Genomic DNA, 15,485 nt, shown 5'->3' with positions numbered 1-15,485 from the left:
CTATGTCCTTGCAACCGTCTCGGCTAGGAGTTTGAAGTCGATGTATGATGTCTCTCTGGATTATATCAAGAGATGGATTCATGTCATCCGTGTAAATTAAATTGAATGCTATAGTATTATTAACCACGTCTGCTGAAGACCTTACTAGACAAGGTAGTGGAAGTATTAAAGATGTTTTAATATTGTCTATGGTCACCTCCCTGAAACAAAACATCTCTTCTAAACACTCTACAGTTCCGTTACTTTGTTTGACTCCAAAATGATTGGATTGACAGATGGGCCAATCGGATGATATCGGAGCGCATTCACCATTATCATCCAATTCAAATCCTTCAATGCATGATAGGGTTATGATGGGTTGGGGTATTTCAAAAATTCCAATAAGTCCTATGTCAACTAGATTCATTTCTTCTACAATTCTTTCTGAAAAATCAATAGACATTATTACTCGACATCTGACCGAGGAACCTCCATTGCAATTACTGCATGCAGGATGCTTACCTACAACACCTTCACTAATGAATGGTTTGTAATAATACTGACACTCGCGGGATATCTCTTCATTTGTCCCGTTTGGACAACTTCCAGTTGTATTCACGAGGCAAAGTCGAGGTTTCGGAATAGTTCGAACAATAGGCATGATATCAGATCCGCTGATATTCATCGAAACGTTGGACTGTAATGTGGGCATTGGTGTCATGCATTCAAGAGTATTATTATATCCCCACGAACATTGTTGGTCTGCTGAAATGACAACAGCTGTCAAAGAACTTTCAGTATACCCATGGCAAGTAGCACAACCCAGGTTTCGAAAGTACGTGTCCTGGTAGATATAAAGAACATCGATAGTTGCATTGGGAGAAACCTCTTCACAGTTTCGTTTGACATCCTCCTCTAAAGACCATCCTGATGGGCACCTAGCAATCATCCTGTAACCATGTCCGAGCTCTGGGTAGAATAGTGGTAGAAAAGAATCAACGATACATTCCCATACGCCAATGTCTAATAGAGACTCGTTTGGTAAAGCCTTGTTTGATAGAGTCTCGTTTGATAGAGTCTCGTTTGATATAGTCTCGGTTGAGAGAGTCTCGTTTGATGGAGTCTCGCTGGAGATTGGCAGAGGGTAGTCTGGACAGCAATCACCAAAGAATTGGCACATATCATCGCATCTACATACAGTCGTTTCCTCGCCACCATAGCAGAACTCCTCAACACAGTTATCCGCGAAGAAAATCCCTGTGGAAAAAGTGTTAAGGCATCAGTATTAATCATATTGATTAAAAGTGAATCTTTATTCATTCATAAAAAATTAAACGATTCAAAAGATGCAGAAAGGGTATTTAATTCATGGTTGGGCGGTAAATACCGATATTTACTGGTATTACTGCCAGATAAATGTTATAAACCAAGGGAAAATACTCTAAAACGAAATATCTTTAACAGTGAAACCTTAGATTTAGGAAGAATTTAAAAAAAGCATTTTATATAAATATTCAGACATATAAAATATTACTGATTAGGGATTCAAATAGTCATTTGATTAACAAAATCTAAATCTCAATATAAAATTATTCCAAGATTCCTTGGAGGAAGAAATGCTAAATCGACACACAGAGTCAAAGTGAAATATAGTGCGATTATCTACGATTTGAAACCGATTTGGCTGTTATTCGGACCAGAAAGCTTAAAGATAAAGTTGAGTTCTGGGCATGCGATTGCATTGTGAAACGGTGGGGAATCGATCAGAAAAGTTGATCATGTAGCATGTAAGTATTTGTGTGTACTGCAAAATTTTGGAATCATCAAAACGTTAAGAAATTTGGGCCAGTCTTGATAAAAGTATATAACATGCACTGTAAACAAAAATATGTATATGGGATTATTAAACACAAACATGTGGCATAAAAATGTGGTTCTCATTTTTAAGCTGTTTCATGTCATATTTAGAATATGAAGGTATTTGAAGAGCCATGCTTTTCAGGGAAAATTTTCTCTCTGATGTTCTTCCGCACTTGAATAATAACAGTGAAAACGCCCACAAATTAATTTTCATTTCCTCTATGCAGAGCTCAACCTTCTCTACAAATACATCAAAACTCCGGTGTTAGTTTTCCTATCTCTACTTAGAACCTAAATCAGGAAGACAACGTTTGTTTAGATTACTGTATCCAATACGATTGTCATTTCTTTGAAAATCGGTTCGCAAGAGGGTCGTATATGTATATAGTGTGCGGTGGACTTCGGACATAATCATGCTGCGTTGTATATGCCGGGTATACTTACCTGAGTCCTGGAGTGAAGAATAGGTCACATTGTCTGTACAGAGAAACGAGAAAAGAAAACATTAATTATAGCTTCTCGTGAAGTGAAATAGTTGAACGAGTTTAAGTCTTCGGTATCTATTTTATCATTATACTGTATGAATACATTTTATACATAGAATACTGCATCTACATAATCATCACAGAACGTAACAATGCTTTGTATAGCTGTACATGTATTAGAGTCAGAAAAAAAGGAAAATCAGTTACAGGAAATTGTAACTACATTAATCATGACATCATAAGCATGTTACTTATTCAAATTGTTTTCTCGAGAAATTCAAGCTCCACAATTTTCATTGATCAATCCCCTGTAAATTTTGCGGTAGTTAAAGACCTTGTTGTCAACCCAAAACCCCAGCGCCGTAACTGAAATAAAAGCTGATACAGATAGTTTATCAATTACCTGTATGGTTTCCGGGAATATAAACTTCGATGTTCATCCTAAACCCAAGCTCTGTATTTGAACCGTCTGAGGTAAAGACCAGCCACATCTCATTGCTGTTAGAGACTATGATACCGGGTAAAATAGAACCTGAGAGAGTAGACAATAATGATGCTGTATCATCTGTATCAAGACCAGAACCAACCCTCAGGAAATCATAGTTGTCTTCCAGATCAAAGGTGCTAAAAACTGCCATGATCTGGTAGTCTGCTGGTCCAGAAACAAGCCATTGAGTGTTGACGTTATTTGGATAGTAGTCTGGATAGTGTGGTGAAATGATCGTCAAGTTCTCTCCGTAACCGAAGGTATCAACTTCTGGTCCGTTGTCAAGATCTAGAAATATATGTTGAAGATTCGTGTGGGTTGAGGTTGGTAAACAGTATACGAATAAACACTGTTTTGGGAGGTTCTGGTTGAAACTATGAGCAAGAGGTGACTCCAAAAGTACTATTAATTTTGCTGAGGTGCGCAGCCCCGAGGCAAATGGTATTGGAGTCACCGAGGCCCATAGTTATAACCAGTACCTTGAAAATAAGGCAGGGTATATTTCTTTTACATGCGGCATCGACGTTTTTTTAATTTCTTGAAATTCAACTCCAAAATAGTACTCCTAAATAGTATTCCCAAATAGTACTCCCAATGTCGAAGTTAAATTTACTGTAATACTTTTCGCACTGCGAAAATAGTACTTTGATCATGTGACACCAGTGGCGGATCAAGGGGGGAGGGGGAGGGCCGAGGGCCCGCCCCCCCCCCTCCCCTGGGGAAAAAAAGAAGGGGAAAAAAGGGGAAATCATTTTTTGTTGTTGAAAAAAAGTGTTCCTTTCCCACTTGTATCACAGAGAAACAACAGTTTAAGTTCAGTCTAACGTTAACTTCAATTTGTCATTAAAATGTAGATTACATCCCTTGGCCTTAGGCCTAATTTGGGTCGTGACTTTTACTGTTTGACAATCTAAAGTAAAATTAGACGGTTTTCACGGTCACTCAGACCAGGTCAATCAATCTTCTAGATCCATTATTAGGGTCTAACGTTAGTAGATACAAAAAAGATGGATGCAGGCGCGGATCCAGTTTAAGTTCAAGTTATGTATAGTTTTGTACCTGTATAGTTTCCTGGAGTATAAACTTCGATGTTCATCCTAAACCCAAGCTCTGTATTTGAACCGTCTGAGGTGAAACCAAGCCACATCTCATTGCTGTTAGAGACTATGATATCAGGTAGAGAAGAACCTGAGAGATTAGCCAATAATGATGCTGTATCATCTGGATCAAGACCAGAACCAACCCTCAGGAAATCATAGTTATATTCCAGATCAAAGGTGCTAAAAACTGCCATGATCTGGTAGTCTGCTGGTCCAGAAACAAGCCATTGAGTGTTGACGTTATTTGGATAGTAGTCTGGATAGTTTGGTGAAACGATCGTCAAGTTCTCTCCGTAACCGAAGGTATCAACTTCTGCTCCGTTGTCAAGGTCTTAAAAAGAAATATGAAAGATTCAAGTGGTTTGATGGAGATTTTCCTAGATATCGAGCCATGGGGAGTGACTGTATATACACACCCATGTACCCTCACGCACATCCACAAACTTAATGCCCTAGATGGTTTGTGCGAAAATTCGGCAAACAGAGCTTCATAAACTCGATATCATAGAAGATGAAGATCTTTGATGAGATGACCTTGGTTGAGATGTCTTCCCCAGCATGCCTAGCATGTCAGCAATATGAGTTAGAATTTACAACGCAGCTATATGTACAAAGTGAGTCAGAAAAAATGTCCCACTTTTTAAAAGTTGTATTGTTTGAAGTATGAATATTCAATCATGGGTTTCATGATATGTCTTGATAGAGTTATCCTCCCAGTACCATTTTCATTTAAATATCTGCATGCATGACTGAACATCAGACAATCTTTACAAGACTGCCAGATCTCAATTGCGCCAAGTTGCTGGGTGAGGAATAACATAGTGTTTTGAATAGTGTTTTTGAGACAGCCAGATAGACAAAACACACACGCACACACACAACACACACGGTAACAATAATTGTTTCATAATTTTCCCTTTTCTGATTAAGCATTCCTTTTTATCCAGATCGCTGAATGTTGCAGTGGCGTTTTCCTGACAATCTTTTCTACTACCACCATAATATCATCATCATCATCATCATCTTAATCTTCATCTTATCATCATCATCATCATCATCATCATCATTAACATGAAGTGCACATGAATCCGATGTGCTATCTCAATACGTAGGTATACATTATCAATCGTTGGCTATGTCTTTTGTTGGTGTGTGGATGTGCGTGTGTTTGTTTGTGTGCCTGTACGTGTGTGTGTTCCTGTGCGTGTGTGTGTGCGTGTGTATGTGTATGTCTGTGTCTGCGTGTCTCTGTGCGTGTCTGTGTCTGTCTGACTGCCTTTGTTCAATGCACTGTTTTATTCCTCACCCAGTAACTTGACGCAAGTGAGATTTGGCAGTCTTAATTGTCTGATGTTCAGTCATGCATGCAGAGATTCAAATGAAAATGGTACCTAAATGCACTGGAAAGATAACTCTATCAAGACATATCATGAAACCCATGATTAAATATTCAAACAATACAACTTTTTAAAAGTGGGACATTTTTTCTGACTCACTCTGCAGAGGTGTCGTGGTGTAGTGGATAACGTCACCGGACTGTGGATCACATGACCAGCGGTTCGAGGCACGTAAGTCTCCTTCGGCAAGACATTAATCTACATTGCTATTATACACCCAGGCGTAGTAGATTAGGTAGTTGGTAGGAATTTATTCCTTGAATACTTTTAGCGCCGTATGGCAGCTTGGCTAGAACCAGGATAATAAAAATACTTTGTGGGCACCATGAGCATCCCCTGGGATGGATACGTAAGCAATATAAATTTAGCTCTTACCATTCTAAATTTCTAATCATATTATATGCAGTTTTAAGTGGTTTGGTGTCTTAAAATATGTATGTTGCTAATCCATCGCCCACGGACTATCTGAATAACAACCGTTTAATAGTCACTATTAAACGGTTGTTATCATTCATGTATTCATTTATTCACTGTGAATAAATGAATACATGAATGATTACATGTGTGAATGTTTCATGATGATGGTTTAAGCTTAAGCCTGACATATAGCAGGATATCTATCATGGCAGGACCTCGGAAAATATCACAAGGTCCATCAAATGTGGAATACATTAGGAAAGAACTTGATCGGGGTTGAATAAAGAGACATTGTTGGATTTTTTTAAAGTGAGCAACAAAACAACGGAAAAAGGGGTATATACAGTGCGTCCCAGAAAAAAAAAAAAAACAGAGAATTATCGATGTTTCATCATAATTTAATCACAATTATAATTAATAAATGACACATATTTGTTAAGCTTAGATCCTCTGTCAATTTTTTTTTTTTTTTTTTTGGTAAAATGAATTTATTGATAAATATACGCTTTTGAACAAATCAAACAATCATACACAATCAATTGAAATAACATCGTAGCATCTTAACATAGTTCAAATAAAACATGTTTCGTTTTCGTGAATAACAGTGTTTTAAAAAATGCAGGGCTTTTTTGTTTTACAGTTCCTTTCGATCTTTAATCGGTTGTGGATTAGTCTTTTGAAAATACAAAGAATAGAGACTTCATGAAACATGAGTTTGCGATTTTCTGCTTGCAACAATGTTAAATAAACTGCGTATTTTGCATATATGATAAGAAAATTTAAAATTTTAAATATTTTGTTTTTCAAGTTATAACCTTCAATTAAAACAAACTTGTCAAAAGAAAAATTAACATTGTAAAGTTTTCGAATTATGTCTCCAAATTTTAACCAAAACAATCTTGTGCTTGCATTTTACAAATAAATGGAGATTGTCGTGTAACTGATTATCATATAAACATAAGGGATTGTTACACAATTTCCATTTGAATAAATTATACCTATTTGGTAATAAGTTGTGTAATAACTTAAAATTGAATTCTGATATTTTGTTTTCTTTCATAGCTTGTAAATTAAATGACCATATGACTTTCCAGTCGATTTGTAATTCTGTACTATTTAACATTTCTTCCCATTTCTCTTTTATTGGAGGTCTAACAATTGAATGAATAGTCAATTGATGCAACTCATGTGATGCATATTTCACGCATGAGTGATTAAAATCAATTTGAAGAAAGGGTACCAAAAAGCATTTGGCGGACGATATCTGAATTTCAAAGAGAAAATCACATTTCTAGAAAGTTCATTTTTTGCCCTTTCATATGACACCTCAATCAGGAAAAATGAGCTAGGAATAAATAAAGGTTCTGTTTGTTTAAAGTAGTGCTTGTATTTCCATAATTTGATGAAACGAATTCGTTTTCACTGGCTGCCTGCCGTAGCAACAAACAGAGTTGACAAAAGACTTAACTCCGTTTCGTTGACGATCAGCCATGCATCAAGTCTTTCGTCTTCTTTGTTCATCGTCTACCATCCAAAAGGTCTAATACTCATTTGATGATTATCAATATTTATGAATAAGTATCAGACCATATGGATAGTAGACAAAATGAGCTTTAGACAAACTGGGAATAAGACCGACTGGAAATTAGACTAAATGTGTAATGGTCCAAAAGGGTAGTATATTTATTGGATATTAGACCAAATGGAAAAAAGACCAAATGACTTTTAGCGTAAATGGTCATTAGACCAAGTGATAACTAGACGAAATGATTACTAGACAATGTGGATATTAGACCATTTGGGAATAGTCTTATTGGGTAGTAGACGAACTGGTTGTGAATCAAAAGGCAATAAACCAATACGGCAATAACTGTATGGATTTCATTCCATTTCTATGATCAAGCATAATACAGGAATTATAAAGGGTTATATCCAATGACGATCATGGGGAGCTTATATACACCTGAAACAGGGATGAAAATAATGACCGATAAGAAATGGAATTATCATTTGGTAAAAGTCAGCTTGAGATGATGAGGGGTGGACAAAACGAGAAGAAGGGGGAGGGAGAGGTGAAGGGGTCTTTATAATACTGATATTTCCATCCCCATGTTCTTCCTTCACTTCTTTTTGTATCTTCTCTGATGAAGCAATTCCAGGATTGGACAAATTGGGGTGAAGCAGGGGCGCCAAGTTTGATAAGTGCATACTGAGGAGTTGGTCTAAAATATAGGGAATTGGGAACCCCCCTCCCCCGAAGGTCTATAAATCGTCTTGACCCTTAACTCCTCTTTAAGTTGATTATTCGTTCAGATCACGAGCACTTGACTTTGATTGTAACTTCGGGTTACTCTTGAAGTAAATCAACCTCAGTCATCGACATGACTTTAATGAACTTCAAACCACTTTATATTTTCAGCTGGTATCAACAACCTAGATTTGGTTTTGTATTCATGAAAAAAGGGTTCAAAGTCACCTTTGCCAAAGATATCTTATTACATGTACATATTATGTACATACACGAAATTGCATAATGATGGAACACCCTAGAACGAAAGTGTGTAAATGAAGGCGTGTGAGACGAAAGTTAATGACTGAAAGAATATTATTTTTCAAACAACAATATTTCAAAGGCTATTAGATCATTCATTCAAACAAGTCATATATCAGGATCTTATATACGCATAATCATCAGTTGATATTTTTCACATAGCAAGTGAGATCACTGTCGATATAAAATAATCATTGAAACAGGCTTGACCTAAATCAAACGAGATTCATGAATTATGAAACGATCAAAATATGATGCAAAGACCCCTTTGTCTCTTTCTCCCTCTTAAAAAACGAAAATATTATTAGAAAATTTCAGGTCGAGCATTTGTTTTTACATATTTTTTTTTAATTCAATATTATTCACTTTTATGCATGCTTTCCCGACAAACGATTCGTGGGTTTGCAGAGGTTAGTACGACCTGGCAACAAATAATCGTGCATATTATACTTGATACAAAAAATTATAAACCTAATTCATATGGAATACCGGAAGCAAAACAAATTGAGTGCAGAAGTACCCGTTCCTATATTGGTATTATTGACATGAACTTTGACAACATAAAAGAGACACACACGTCATATAAAATATGTTTATTGTTCTGAGCTTTAAATAGATTAGCTCTTATGAACTTAATTACGACATGCATTAAGGGATAAACCTTCGGAAGCGTAATAATAATCAAAGCTGTAACGAGAAGGAGATCGCAGACATTTCTGCGCTACGAATCATTATTGAGGGAACAGGTTTGCTTTGATTGATTGATTTATTCGAATTTATTCCATTTCATATCAGTTGTTTCCAAAAAAAAAGAACTTAGTTGACAAAGTAAGTTCAAAATTATGAAATGAAACGGGAACCTACTGGGAAGCATAACTTGTTTTTTGTAGGTTCCCTAGAAATAATATAATTTGAACATATTTTCATAAATCATTTTAGAATAGTAAAATAATTGTAATAACATTTTTTCATTAACCATTTTAGAGTGTCTAAAAAAATAATCGAAATATACGAAAGAACAGAATGACAAGACGGGACACAAAGGACATGAAACTGACATAATAAGATAAGACGGGACATGACAGGACAATACATGACAAGACAAACAAAACGAAGCTGCACACTACATAAATTATAAGAAGAAGAGATAGAGAGAGAGAGAGAGAGAGGGGGGGGGGGTGAAACAGGGAAGATGTGGGCGGTCTTCCCATATACTAAAAGTTTAACCCGTAGGAGACATGTATTTTTGTATTAAATTCTGTTTGGACCGTCTACTAAAACTTTAATATGTGGATATATCTCTTGGCGTCACCTGTGACTGGTAGGGGAAAAGCGAACTGAATCACTGTAACCCTCGGGTCTCTCCTGCCGGTATAACTGATTGGAGGTGTGCAAGTGTACACCAGGGTCTACCCCTACTCTTATACGAATAGTGCAGTGGGTTCTTAACGTGCAAAGATTGAGACTCTTCTCTACACAGGGCCTCCATTTAACGTCATATCCGAGGGAAGGAGTGTTTTCCACTTAACATAGCCTGCGGTCTATGAAACATGGGGAGGGGCACATTAACACAAAACGTAGGTTTCAGTCATCCGCCTGGGTTGAATTCGAACCCGAGATCTTTGGTTCGACGGGCATACGCTTTACCGACTGAGCCAACTCGCCAGATCTCTAACTGGATCTGAAAGAGAGTCCCAAACTTTTGAGCCTGAAAATACAAATGATTTTTTCTTGCTTTTGGTAGATCTTAATTAAGCCCGGCAGACTGAGTAGGATAATGATGAATATCATTGACATTCTTTGTAAACATTGAGTAAAAAACATTTGGAAGTTAATTTCTATTTAAATTATATGAAATATTCCCAAGTTATAACTGTTTAAATCTGTTTTCTTTAGAATGCTACGTGTGTCAAAAAGTGCATCAGTGTGCCGTGCGTTCAAAAATCAGAGCGACATATAACACGCAGCACTTCAATTTAAAATTCTATTTAAATGATACAGTGAGCACAAATACCCGACGCTATAATTCCGGTGGATCGACGTTGAATTTACTTAACAATTATTATCTACGTGTTCCTTTCAAGAAATAGTTATCCCCCCCAAAAAAACATTAAAAAAAAAAAAAAAAAAAAAAAAAAAAAAAAAAAAACCAACAAAACATTGTATTTAAAACTCTTTGAATAATAGTAAAAACGAAACAACAATGCCTGGAAGTTCATTTATTATGTTACTGAAGAGTATGTACTTCATCTTTTGTGGATTGAGGGATAATTTATTGGCATTGATCCATTCTGAAACACGTCGATGGTCGATGATGGCAAACAAAAAATGTGGCTTTACCAAAAATCGTTGCAAGGAATTCACTTTTAAAACTAATTAGAAACAAATAATTTTACATTATCATTTGTTAGGAAGAATTGAAAATGAAAAGAAAGAAATCCTTTTGAAGATACTATTTCCCTTTTGCAGCCAACATCAAATTCTGTAGAACTTTGCAGGAATTATGAATATGTCATGTATGTCCTATATGTGAAATTTAAACGTTAGCAGTGTCCTAATATTTAAATTATGCTTCGTTGGTAATAACATACATAAATGAGCTGTAAAGGGTACATGAGTATTTGTCTACATCAATAACCCACTTCTTTAAATGGCCAAAATTGAAGTGATTGAATCTTTGTACAGCACAAAACGTACCACTATTCGGAGCAATGGTCTGAAATCAGACTGTTACTTACTGTATTGGTATCACTTAAGTCGATTCGACAACTAATACTAATAGTTGTTATTTACCCACTTAAAGACATTTTCAAGCCCCTCTTTATTTAGGGAAGTTCTAAATTAGTATTATCTTTCAAATGCCGTTGGAATTTAACTTTTTCCTTTTTGGCCTGCAAATGGGACATAGTACCTTTAATTAACACTCCCACCAAGAAGCTGAATGGTGTACGTGTCATATTATTAATCATGCATGGATAGCCATTGTCCATCGTCATGAAGAACTCATTAAATACAATTATAATGTTCATTAAAGCAACAATTTCCGGGAATGGTTCATAAAAATCTTCATCTTTGGTCTCATGGGAAATTTGACATCGCTCGGGTATCTCGCATGATAACATATGTTATATAGATCACTAAAATTATATATATATTTTGCCATTACATTATGACTGTTGCAATGGAACCTCCCCCCCCCCCCCCCGATGGGAAATTATATACTTTTGTTTACTCCAGCCAGACCAGGGAATGTCTTACTCCCAGTATAAATGGGTATATGATATCAATATTGTTGGTATAAACATTGCCTAGTCACAGCAAATAACTCCTTGGTCATAGTCATAATGAGAAGAAGCAAAATCACTTACTAATAGCATATATATATATCTATATATATATCTAATGTATTCACATCTCAAGTTTAAAGTAAAGTAAGAAAAAGAATTATAAATTATTATCTAACGCTGATAGTAACAACAAGATTGATTGTTATATAATCATTCACAAGAAGAGTTAATTTGGTTCGATCGATCCAAATTTTTAGAGAACCCTTGTCGGGCTGTCGGCAAATGCTCCTCATTGATGAGTGGATTTTCTCATAAATATTACAATATGAACTTAACTGAACACATCTTAAACTGGTCGGATATTTTTACATGAAATCCCACAACTATTGCAAAGCCAGCAACTATTTATGAAATCATTTCTGATAAATAATTAGATATGATAATAAAAATGAGCAGACGATACTCACCAGATTGACTCGCTGCGTAATCCACTGACACAATGAAAACTAGTATGAGGACCAGTGAAGAAGAAAGATCCATTTTATCCATCTGACTTGACCATGTGTGACAGTTCAACTAACAAAGTAGATCAGTATCGATGAGATGCATTCGCAAAACACGGAGATCACTGCGATGAACTTTGCACCATCTGACTGCCTTGGCGCGGGCAGACTCGCCCTGGCTTGACAATCAGGTCGAATGGAACCTACAGCCCGATCCGTTGGGTATCACAAGGCTTGTTATGACCCGTGTCCATCAAGGTACTGAACTCCTCTCCAATATTCACTTTTGGAAACCAATTACTTTCGAACGCAATGACTTCTGAGCAGATGATTATTCTGACTTCAATATTGTGTGCAGTGAAGCAATAACATCGTTTGTATTCCTGAAATAGAGTCATGAATTTGTGATGAGAGGTACGTCCGTGTGAAGGTTCAAGCGGAGGGATATCATACTGGGTGTTACAATAATCTTATAGGTACGTAACGCTACTGGGTGGAAGTTGATGGATTGAACCCCGGATGATACATGTATGGCTTAATATAAACATCACTTTCCTCACTGGTAGTCTACAAGCACAGACTTTCATTGTACCACAGTGATATCATCGCGATGACTGTGTCGGATGATTGATGATGGTTGTGGTGGTGTGGTGGTGATGGTGATGATGATGATGATGATTATGAAGAAGATGTCGATGAATATGATGGTTAACATGATGATGTCGATGATGATTATTATTACTATAACGATGATGATTATTTTTACTATGATGATGATGAACGTCGGATAGTTATGATGATGATCATGATTATGAAGATCATCATTTCAATGATAATTTTAATAATTTTATTATTACATAATGTCAATATTGAAATTGTAATTAATATCATCCTCCGTCATCATAGTCGTCTTCTACGTCATCATTATCATAATCATCAACATCATCACATTTTGTTCATTTAACGCGTTTCTTTTGTCGTGCATTTAACATTTGTTCCCCCCCCCCCCCAAAAAAAAAAAAAAAACACACACAAAAAAAAACACAAACCCCCCCCCCCCCCCCAAAAAAAAAAAAACGTGTTTTTGTTAGCTCTTATCACTAGTTTGAAATACACTATGCCTTTGTCGTTAATCAGGTAAAATAATAATGTTACATTTTTTAACATGGGATCTTCTAACATGTATACTGCGCTAAGAAGAGCAATGTTTATGCTGACTTTACAAGGTGGGCATATCATATAAGCTCGTGATATTTTCCTTTTTTTCTCAATGAGAAGGATAAGGTAACTACTGCATTCTGCATACTCTGATATTTTCTCGATACCAAGTTGCAGATAGGTTTCAAATTTTGTAATTTGTTTTAGGACCTTATAATAAGGTTTGTAACTATGTCCTTGAAGAGGTTAATCTGATCTGTAATTATTTCATGAATTGAATTTCCATTGTATCACAACCAAAAAGGTTGTTTTTACCTTTGAGACTTTCGCCGACTCGTTGATGCAGGTGTAGCCCCTGTTTGGTGCAACATTAATATTATATATAAAGTTATACGCATTTATCATATGTTTGTAATATTACATGTGAGTCCATGAATTTTATAACTTTGCCCTTTTCACCTTATTGAACATTCCACATGCCCAGTGCAGTGAGGAAATACATAGTACATATATATGCCCATAGTCTATGCATACGAGTACACACGTGTGCCTTGTATGTGGTATACCAACTGTTCCTGGAACCGGAGAACATCGCCGTCCCCCTGAAACATGAGTCATGAGTCATGTGTGGTCAAGATTGACCATGGTTGGGTCACTCCATTCTTTTAGCCTAGGGGTGTTATGGCCTATGAATTAATATACATAACTACATACTGTATCAATTATGATTGTTTATTGATTGTTTATCTTTCTCCACTTGGGGAAAGTTATTTATATGATTATACAATGTTTCATCTATATCAATGTTGTATGATGTAATTGTTAAATGCTTATCCTGAACATGTATTAATGAAAGTACTTAAGCTTTTTACCTCTAAGTTGGGAGATGGCATAAACCATCTCAAAGTCAGCCATCTTCTCCTCATCATCAGCCTCTTTTGTCTCCAACCTCCATTGGGACAACACCATATTAATTGTCGCTGACAATATTTAATATTTCTTCTCTATAGGTAAGCAAATTATTACACTTTTCGAATATCTTACTCAATTATAACCAACTGTTGGCATTATGTATTTCTCAAGAGTGGATGGTTATGCAGTTGTGAGATTTAAACGGATTTTGTGTAAAGTTGTTGTAGAGATGGGAGAAAGTGATATCACATGCTATTAAACCATGTGATGCTATTGAATCATTCTTTGAACTTGTAAACTTATTACAGTTATTCCTGATTATTACTAACCGATGAAAATAAGCCTCCTTAAACAGAGAGTACTATCGTCATCATATATGTTGCATGTTTTTCTGTAAATATTATTTACTTACTATTTCAGTTTTGATGTATTGGCATGAGGATAATAATAATAATAATAATAATAATAATTAATTTAGAGAATAATAGTAAAGATATTATTCGCCGCTCTTTTGTCTCCAACCTCCATTGGGACAACACCATATTAATTGTCGCTGACAATATTTAATATTTCTTCTCTTTAGACAACGTCACAATGAAGGTCGTCGCCTCAGCACTAACCATTTCAGAACCCTCATGTCCAATTGATATAATATAGGATGTAAATGTAGTAGTGATAAGTTATGTATGACCTTGTAGGATTAGTATAGATAGTTATAGTTCAGTTAAATGTTATTGTTTTTGTTAAACTTCTATGACTTTATAGAAGTGCATGAAGATAAGTTGTAAATAATAAAGGGAAAAGACATCCCAATATATACTCACATAAATAATGAGTAGTAGTTTAGATTTTCAGACTCTTGTGTGTAGTGATTGAATGAGAGTGATTGCTTTGATCGTGTAACTGTATGTTCTGTGATATGTTCTCGGTGTTCGTGGTATGATTGATTGTTTGTTTATGTGATGTAATTGGTGTGCGTAATGTTTGTGTGAATCCTGTGGTAACCGGCATAAAAGGGGGGATTATTTGCATGGGTACTAATTAAAGAAAAGTTCCCCGATATGCAATTTGTATCAGACTTCCGCTGCTATTACGAGTAACTGTGTGATTATTATATGATCCTCACCCCACCCCAAAAATGTCGGTGCTACACAGGCATTATCAGACTGACAACAAATTCAGCAGACAGATCAGGGAGGCGGTGCGTATCCAGAAAGAACGGGACCATGTCAAGAGCCGCGACATGGGCAAGTTTACTGTATATTCCCATCCTCTTGGACTGTCGTACCCCATCTAGTGGCGATAAATGATATTATGTGTTTGCCTTAGGTAGCATCTCCGTTTTGTGT

General features: G+C 36.0%; 1 protein-coding gene across 1 annotated transcript; it reads right to left on the bottom strand.

Moving 5' to 3' along the window:
• Positions 1 to 12,677, bottom strand: LOC105437504 (CUB and sushi domain-containing protein 1-like). Its single transcript, XM_030976177.1, has 6 exons — positions 12,031 to 12,677; positions 3,871 to 4,242; positions 2,728 to 3,099; positions 2,284 to 2,316; positions 819 to 1,236; positions 1 to 55 (listed from the first exon to the last, which is right to left on the bottom strand). Exons 1-6 carry the CDS (start codon positions 12,110 to 12,112, stop codon positions 1 to 3), a joined length of 1,332 nt encoding a protein of 443 aa, XP_030832037.1. The 5' UTR covers positions 12,113 to 12,677.
• Positions 12,678 to 15,485: the final 2,808 nt, after the last annotated feature.

This window comes from Strongylocentrotus purpuratus, unplaced genomic scaffold (genome assembly GCF_000002235.5).
Source record: "Strongylocentrotus purpuratus isolate Spur 01 unplaced genomic scaffold, Spur_5.0 spur5_scaffold_8, whole genome shotgun sequence".
Lineage (NCBI taxonomy): Eukaryota > Metazoa > Echinodermata > Echinoidea > Camarodonta > Strongylocentrotidae > Strongylocentrotus > Strongylocentrotus purpuratus.
The sequence above is the reverse complement of the archived record's forward strand: the minus strand, read 5'-3'. Positions and strand labels throughout refer to the sequence as shown.

Excerpts from the sequence above, each read along its gene's own strand:
- LOC105437504 (XM_030976177.1), bottom strand. The coding sequence starts at position 12,112 with ATGGATAAAATGGATCTTTCTTCTTCACTGGTCCTCATACTAGTTTTC. Across the intron at positions 4,243-12,030 it reads TTACGCAGCGAGTCAATCTG|ACCTTGACAACGGAGCAGAA; the intron begins GTGAGTATCGTC and ends TTTCTTTTTAAG. Across the intron at positions 3,100-3,870 it reads TACTCCAGGAAACTATACAG|ATCTTGACAACGGACCAGAA; the intron begins GTACAAAACTAT and ends ATATATTTCTAG.